This window comes from Gavia stellata, chromosome 5 (genome assembly GCF_030936135.1).
Source record: "Gavia stellata isolate bGavSte3 chromosome 5, bGavSte3.hap2, whole genome shotgun sequence".
Lineage (NCBI taxonomy): Eukaryota > Metazoa > Chordata > Aves > Gaviiformes > Gaviidae > Gavia > Gavia stellata.
The window spans coordinates 64951124-64959693 of record NC_082598.1 but is presented as its reverse complement, the minus strand read 5'-3'; the positions used below and the strand labels follow the sequence as shown (position 1 = coordinate 64959693).

At 52.6% G+C, this 8570-nt stretch overlaps 1 protein-coding gene across 1 annotated transcript; it reads right to left on the bottom strand.

Moving 5' to 3' along the window:
- Window positions 1-4387: 4387 nt before the first annotated feature.
- LOC132317102 (forkhead box protein J1-like) lies at window positions 4388-8260 on the bottom strand. The gene is made up of 2 exons (XM_059818068.1): window positions 7757-8260; window positions 4388-5188 (listed from the first exon to the last, which is right to left on the bottom strand). The coding sequence occupies exons 1-2, from the start codon at window positions 8258-8260 to the stop codon at window positions 4388-4390; spliced, it is 1305 nt and encodes a 434-aa protein (XP_059674051.1).
- Between the last annotated feature and the right edge of the window lie 310 nt (window positions 8261-8570).

The window sequence follows — 8570 nt, the reverse complement described above, 5'->3', positions numbered from 1 at the left end:
CAGTCCCACTGCAGACACCCTCTTCCGCCCTCCCGTCACTGCCGCGGCGCCATCTTGGGAGCGGCAAGACACATTGAGCATGCGCAGCACGACCAAGGGCCCTCTGGAGAGTGGTCTCCATTTAAGTAGGGGCCGGAAAGGCACCAGCCCTGAACGCGCATGCGCTGTTGTCCCAGAGGGGAAGAGGCGCATGCGCACTGCCCCTCGCAACGGGCAGTTTGGGAGTAGTGGGCAGCTGCGCCGCCATGTTGGAAGTGGTGTGGCGGGTGCCAGGGGGGCACCCCATTTCTGTCAGGGCAGGACTGGCTCCCCAGGCCCGCCATCCCCACTACGGCCTGGCCGAGTCGAGCTCCTCCAACCCCAGTATCACCGACGTCCCCACAGGACACGACGTCCTGACGGGGGTCCAAAGCCACCCAGCCTTCCCCCCTGCCAAGCTGTTGGGGCGGCCAGGCCCAGGGCCACTCTGCCACACACCGTGAGGGAGAAACGAGGTGTGGAGGAAGATTACAGGGGTTTGAGCCCAGGGAAATTAAATTGTAGAGATTTGAGTATGAATTATGGAAATGTAGACATTTGCAGGAGTGCAGGTCACTCCACTCCCATCCAGCATCCATTTTCCAGAAAGAAAGGCTACCACCACAGGGAAGGTGCTGCCTTCTCCTGCGGCATAGGTGGGGATGGCCGGGTTTATCACACGCTGAGGCAGTTACGGGGCTCTGCAACCTCACAAACCACATCCAGCCTGGCACAGGGAGCTGCTTTTATCAGTACAGACAGTCCCAGCCTGCCGTCTCATGGTGCACCGAGGCAAGGCCCCTGCTGCGTGAAGGGACTGGTGTGTTCTCATCCATCTTCCCCTTGTCAAACCACCCCGGGCTCTGGAAAGGAGCTGAAACAGCCCGACTGGTCTCTTTTGTTCAACAACTTCGGTGTGTTTCATAACCCACCTTATCATGCTGCAAACAGCTGTGACCGGGCTCTGGCTGCTGTGAGGGCCGATGCACAGCCAGGGCACTGTGTTTTCTGTGTGTGACATTGCCCAGCCATGACTGCCTGCCCGTGTTTTATGGGGACACCTGCTAGAGGGGATCTTGTCCTGTGGGTACAAGAGAGAAGAGCCCTGTCCAGGGTCAGCGCTCAGCATGTCTTGTGCTTTTCCCCGCTGGGCTGGTGTGATTGGGAAGGTTTCTTTTTCTCCGTGTACAGCAGAGCCATCTCTTTTTTTTATAGCAATCCATGCTTTTTCTGCTAACACTCATCCCCTCATTCAAAGAGCACCCAGGGCCAAAATGAAATCTCCCCTCTCTGAGCCTGGGCAACAATTGTGTGTGCTCCCCTGAATAGTGCTGTATATCTCCTGAAAACCCAGCAAAAATGTTCCCTCACCCCTTCATGGGGTGACTGAGCCCTCAGAGCAAAGAAGGGGAGCTGGGATAGAGGCACCCAACCCATGTCGCCGCTGCCAGCTAGGGTGCAAAGGGTGAATAAATATACAGAAAGTCAGTCTGCCAATAAATAGTGTAAAAACTACCAGAGTCTGTGCAAACGTGAGGTGCAACGGCACATCCAAGGGGAGGCAGCAGAAAAAACCTGGCTTGCTGGTCAAATGAAAAAAGTCAAAGCAGCAGAGGTTATTTCTGGTAAAATGAAAAAGAAAGGGTAGAAACACTGCAGTTTGAACACGTTAAAATACAGTGCAAAAGGGTGCAAAGCACACCTGGGATCTTTGGGTTGTAAATACCCCCCCAGCTCATTGCTGGCAGTTTCTCCAGAGTCCCTTTCCAGCCCCTTCTCCCACCATCCCAAGTGGCAGCACTGCCCCACAGCTGTGGGCACAGAGAGGTACCCACAGCCTGGCCCTGGCCAGCCTCGCACCCAGCCCCACATCCCTGAGCCAACCTGCCCTCCCCATGGGGCTCCCCGAACCTGCTGCCCCCAGACCCGCCACCCCTCACCCTGCCTGCGCCGGCCGGGCTGGGCTGGCAGCTGAGCGTGCGCTGCTTTTCTTCCCTGCCTTGGCAGAGCCCAACCGCTCCTCGGCGTAATTGGCCTCGCGAGGGCTTGGCTATTCCTGCGGTTTCTGTGCGGCTCCTCTCACCACCCTGTACCCAAGAGGGCTCTGAAGCCACTTGTGTTTCTCAGGGCATCTACAGGGCCAGGTGGGGACATGGCACAAGCAGAGGGATAGCCCCAGGCACTGACACCATGTCACCCTCAAGAGCTCCCTGCAGGGGCAGGGAAGGATGCTCCAGGGGTTGGGAGCAGCTCCCAGGACTTGGGACCCCGGGCACAGCCACCCTTATGTCGCACAGGTGGGGTGTAACCATTGTCACGCATGTGGTGGTTTGTGCCTCAGTTTCTCCGCGGGGCATTGCTGTGCTGCCACGGAGAGGGGTGATAGCACCCATGTAGCAAGGCTGGGTGTGCAACCAGGGCTGGGCTGGTGAGATGTCCCCTACCTCCAGGGGAGAGGATCAGGCAGAGCCAGGCTGTGCTGGAGGGAAACAAAGAGGCAAAAGGGTTTTTTCTTCTCCATTTTTTTCTTTTATTTATTTATTTATTTATTTATTTATTTTGATAAATAACTTTCCATGGAAAAGGTTAAATTGCACACATATCGCTGCAGTTCTTCAGCATCGAGGCCCCGAAACAGGAAAATATAACAAAACCAACAAATAAAAAGGAGCATTGCCAATACAGATATAAACACCTACACTGACCCCCAAAGCCCCCCAAAGACATGGCCTTCACTCCCCAGCCCCGGGACACCGTCCCCAGCTGTGCGGTGGCATCCCAGGGCACTTCAGGTGCTGGCACCTGGGCAAAGCAGTGGCCCAGTCCCAGCTCTGCTGCTTGCGTGAGCTGAAGATGTTGGTTCTTAGCCTGTCCCACGCTTTACCGGCGGGATGCGGGACCTGCACTCCCACCTCCACGGCTCCAACCCTCTCCCCAAATTTGGGTGCAAATTACTCCAAGGGTAATTTATATAGTTTTTTAAAGGCTTGTTTATTGATTCTTACACTACAGCTATACTCTCAATAAATTATATTGCTCACATTAAAGGTCCTAAGTGCTTTTGTAACCAAACAAGAAATTCTTTACAATCTTCCATTTTTCAGTAAGTCTAAGACATACAACTAAAACTACAGCTTCTACGTGGCACTCACAGTCTTTGGCCTGAGCTCCTGGATGGAGCCTGAATGTGGATTTCCTTCCTCCTTGGTCTCAGCTGGGAGCATTTGATGTGGAGCGACCCCATTGCCACCAGCTGATGGCCATGCCACAGTGTTTTCCTTACAGCTCCCCCAAAAATGCATTCTTAATCGGGGTCCTGCGTTGCCCTGGCAGCCACTCGTAACCTGATGGATGAGCAAAAGAAGTGGAGAGCAACAGTCTCAGACCAAAAAAACAGAGAGGGGCTATGTCAGCTGGTGAAAGACAGAGAGGGTTTATGGTGGCCTAGACCCTTCAGCAACTGCAGCGAGAATTTTGGCTATAAAAAATACGAAAGCTTGTTCTGGGAGCACCTCGGTCCCTACTGCTCCTCTCCTGCCAGGGCCAGTTCCTGGATCTTTAACGAAACCTGTTGCTGCTGCTCCAGGAATCCTCCCTTGCCTGGTCTTGGTTTACAGAACAATGAACACAAGCCTTTAAAAACAGTGAAAATATAAAACAACTCTCAAACTGTATTTCCCCTATCCCCCCCACTATTAAGAAATTCTAGTGCTAAAAATATAGGTTTCTTTGAATATATAATATATAATAGATTATATAAAAACATCTAAAGAGGCAGACTTGCTGAATTTATAAACCTTTTCTTCTTCCCTAGGCACAAGTCGGGAGGGAGGTTGAACTCGGAGAATCCAGAAGGGACCTCTATTTGCTTGCTAGCTAGTTATCACACTATATCTACTAACTACCCTAGATAGAGAAAGGAAAGAGAGACAGAAATGGAGAGACGAAAGGGTGAGGAAATTGCACTTAATCTATAGAGTCCTAAGCCGCCAGGAATCACATGTCTTGGATGGAATTTAGCAGGTGCTCTCCTTTAGCCCTGAAGGAACATATGTTGTGTCCATTTTCACAGAAAAAAAAAAAAGGATAATTCACATTTCTTCCTTTAAAAGTAAAAAAATAAGTAGCGTTCCATTTCTTCTCTCATGGACTAGAGACTTCTGATGTGTCCTTTAAAGATATATCAAGCAGTTCCTGTGGTGGTGTTTTTTTCTCCCCCCGGTGTTTCTGTGAATAATCTTATGATGAAGCTGGTAAAAATCACTGTGGATGTCTCTGTCTCTAGAAAATCTTGTCCCTTGTAAGTCCCAGCAGCATGGGGGGAGCATCCTACTAAAGTCTGTGTGGGCTTGGAATGGCGACTGGCCTCTTATAAAAGGGCCGTGAGACTGCTCCAGTCGCTCGCATCCACTGGCAAAGAGGTATCGTTGAGGTCAAACAACTGATCTATGTTGATGCAGTTGGAGAGGAGATCGTCTGTCTCTTCATCCCAGGGATGCTGCAGGAAAGACGTGGCCATCAAGGTTTCGTCAAAGTCCAGGTTGTTCAGGCTGGGTTCAGTGAGGACCTGCTCCTGCCCCTGAGGACAGTCGACGTGGTGCCCTTGTACCGTCAAGTCCGGGTTGCGTGTTGCGGGGCTTAGTGGAGGTGTGAACTCCAGATCCCCGAAAATGGAGAGGTCCCCACTCAGGTTGGTGTCTAAGATGGCCTCCCAGTCAAAGTCACCTTTCAGCGATCCCAGCTCGGTCTGCTCTTCCTGGGTCAGCAAGGCAGAGCTGGAAAGCCGCGACGCCTTGGCCGTTCGCTTGGGCAAGGGCTGCCTGCGCTTCTGGCCTGCTTTGCCATCCTCTGGATTCCGGTTCTCGTTGCCAGTGACTTTTTCAAATTCTTTCAGCAGCTGCTGCGACTCCGTGTTGACATAGAGGATGCTATCGGTGGTGCAAGTTGAAGTGGCTGAGTTGGTGACGCACCGTACTTCTTGCTGGGCTCTTCCGGTGAAGGACGGGGGGATCTGCACTGGGGGCATCCTCCGCTTTTTGAAGGCACCGTTCTTGAGCCGGTCAGCATGTTGGGGGTCCAGCTTCCAAAACCCGCCTTTCCCCGGCTCGCCCTTCTCCCGGGGGACCTTGATGAAGCACTTGTTCAAGGAGAGGCTGTGCCGGATGGAGTTCTAGACCCAAAAGAGAAAAAAACCCCAAGGCTGAATGCTTGTCTGCTACTGCAGCACCTACCTGTGTGGGAAGGCTGGTGGAAAAGCATGTTTTCAGCAAGGACCTTTGGGAAAAGAAAGCAGAAATGGCAACGTCAAGACATCCCGGGCTTCTGCCCAGCAGAAGCTCCTCCGCCCCGCAGAAACTCCCCTGCCCCGCGTCACCAGCAGAGTTTTCTTGCCTCCTGTCTAATCCAGCCAGAGGTGGCAGGAGCCAAGGGGTTCAAGCTAGGACTTGCCAACCAACGGGAAGCTTTTGGGCAACTCTCCTTGGCTGTAAACGGCGGCCATGGGGCCTTGAATCATGCAGAGCACTGAGAGAAACCAGCCAGACTTGCTCTAGGCCTGGAGCTAAGCTGGAGGAGGTCGGGTTCTCCTTCATGGGTAAGGAGGAAGAGGAGGGTCTTTACACCAATGTGGCCACGGCTTCATTAAAAGTGGCAACACATGGCAGCACCGTGGGGGACGGCATCATCAGGGCCCTCCTTGCATCCCCCAGTTCATCTGCGCCTCTTGCTAGGAAAAATATTTGGCCAAAAACCAGGCAGCATGCCTCCCCGCAGCCAGGCTGACAAAACCAGACAGGCAAAACCGCAGAGACACGTGGGCTGTCCCACCTCAGCCCTGTGTGTCCCCAGTGGTGCCTCCTGGCCCAGGGAAGCTCGGTGTGAAATCACTGCATCTTCATCAACCACCACTCAAACGAGCTGGGGGGGAAAAAAAGGAAAAAAAAAAAAAAAGAGGAGTTTCTGCTCCCGTCGAGCTGTTCTGAAACCCTGAATGTGCCTGGAGTGATGTGAATAATCAGAAAGGAAACTCAGTTATTGGGTAAATAACCCAGCGTTGGACTCCACAAAGCCAAGACTGTATTAAGAGATTGGATATGGTAGAGGGTTTTTTTTTTTTAATGTTGCCTGGATATCTTTATGCTTATTCATCCAGAATCCGTAGTGCCGAATAGGAAAAACAAGGCTTGAATGCTTAGAGCTGTTGAAAAACACGCATACGCGCAACCCCCCCCCCCCAAACCCCTCCTCTGGGCTGAAGCTCCTTGGGTGTGTTGGCTTTTCTCCAAAGCACTCAGCTCCCACAGGAATATATCCATCTCCCCCTGGAGTATGGGTGGCATGACCTTTCCAGGCTGTCTTCACGTACGGGAATCGGGATAGGGGATGAGAACACAGCCTCGAAAAGAAAGAAAGAAAGAGGAAGAAAAAAGGAAAGAAAAAAGGAAAGAAAGAAAGAAAGAGGAAGAAGAAAGGAAAGAAAGAAAGAAAGAGGAAGAAAAAAGGAAAGAAAGAAAGAGGAAGAAAAAAGGAAGGAAGGAATGAAGGAAGGAAGGAAGGAAAGAAAGAAAGAAAGAAAGAAAGAAAGAAAGAAAGAAAGAGGAAGAAAAAAGGAAAGAAAGAAAGAAGAAAGAAAGAAAGAAGAAAGAAAGAAATAAGAAAGAAAGAAATAAGAAAGAAATAAGAAAGAAAGAAAGAAAGAAGAAAGAAAGAAGAAAGAAAGAAGAAAGAAAGAAGAAAGAAAGAAAGAAGAAAGAAAGAAAGAAGAAAGAAGAAAGAAAGAAAGAAGGAAGAAAGAAAGAAAGAAAGAAAGAAGAAAGAAGAAAGAAAGAAAGAAATAAGAAAGAAAGAAATAAAAAAGTAGCAGGAACACAGGTAGCCCTGCAAACAATCCAGGCTGTGGTAACTCTGAATTTACAGTTTAACGAAATTTTACAAGGGTCAGAGACTTGCAAGCTGAATTCTCTGCTCCCCATCTCCCCTCCCCATCCCAAACTTCATTCAGCCTGGGCTGCCCTCTGTTATTACCCGGCCGGTTAACATATTTATCATTCCTGCCTGCAACAATCCTGTAAAGCCCCTGCATCTCTGCAGAGAGCGATTGAAAACCTTCTTTCTTTTTTTAATAAACACATTTAATTAAAACCGTGGTGATTACCCAGCCGTGAGTTTGCAGGAGAAAGTCAACGGACTGGCACACAGCTCCTCCTCCCGCATTGCTCCCATAGGTCCCCCTAGCACAGGGGAGGCTGGGGGACCCAGGTGGCCCTGGAGAGGGACCGGAGGGTTTCCTTCCCCGTGATGGGCTTCAAGAGCCGCTGAAGACCCACCTGCCTGGGGAGAAGGTGGGCAACGCCTGGGCAGGGGCTTTGCAGAGGTTTTGCCTGGGTGAGCACCGCTGCCGGGATCATTGGCACACTGCGCATTTGGGCTGGGAATAACCCGAGCGGAGGGACGAGCCACCCAGGTCCCTCCTGCCCTGCCACATCCTAGAAAGCCTCACGTGCCAGAGGTCCCTTCGCGTGATGGAGGAGGGCGGCGAGCCAAGGTGGCTGGGAAAAGCCCCTGTGCTTCAGGTTGTCCCCAAAGCTGGTGAGCCTGGGGGCTGTCCCCTACCCCCTGGGGACATGCTTGTGCTAGCTGGGGACAGCAGCTCTATTTGACCTCACAGTGGAGGCTGTGGAAAGCCCTCCCCAGCCCTGCGGGGAGAGGGGACAAGACAAGAGGGCTCCAAATCGCCTACCTGCCAGGTGGGATCAGCATGTCGGAAGTAGCAGAAGTTGTCAGTAATCCACTGGTAGATGGCAGAAAGGGTGACTTTGGGCTTATTGCTGGCCTCCATCGCCATGCAGATGAGGGTGGCGTAGGAGTAGGGCGGCTGGACGTGCGGGTTGGTCTTGTAGTCGATGTCGTCCATGAGCTGAGGGTTCACGGCCATGGTGTTGTGCGCCGTCCTCGAGGTGCAGGAGGAGATGGGATTGCAGGGAGTGTGGGAGATGCCCATGCACGCTGGGTCGGCGGCCAGGGGCGAGCATGGGGCAGCAAAGCTGGGGATCCTCTGACAGTTGTGGGGGTCCTGGCCGCTGGGGCAGCAGGAGGACTTGCCCATGCTGGGGTTGGCAATTGAGAAGTCCTGCAGCCACATGAGGCTGGTCAGGCTGTCATCCAGGTCGTCCGCGTCCCCCATGCTGCCCTTCTGCCCTCTGTTCTTTCCAGCTGGCAGGCGGCTCAGCCACCCCTCAGCCATGCCTTGGCACGTCAGCAGCTCTTGGTTCACGGGATACACGTGAAGAGGAGGGAGGGGACGGGGCAGATCCTGCAATAAAAACAGGGAGAGGGTTGAGGGTCTCTGAGGCGCAGCCGCTCTGTAGCACCCTGGCAGGGTTGGACCTGGGTGGTCCCGGTGCCGCTGGGTGAGACCCATCCCCGGGGTGCTGTGCACCGGAGCCGCAGTGCCCCACTCCCCCAGGGTGCAAAACATCTTCCAGTTCCCCTCTGGCTATCGACTGCCCTGGCTTTCATCCTATTTCTGCTCCTCCCTTCACCTGCCACCCCGA

Coding starts and splice junctions, on each gene's coding strand:
- LOC132317102 (XM_059818068.1), bottom strand. CDS start 8,260: ATGGCTGAGGGGTGGCTGAGCCGCCTGCCAGCTGGAAAGAACAGAGGG. Junction 5,189..7,756: donor ATGCTGATCCCACCTGGCAG/GTAGGCGATTTG, acceptor TTTTGGGTCTAG/AACTCCATCCGGCACAGCCT.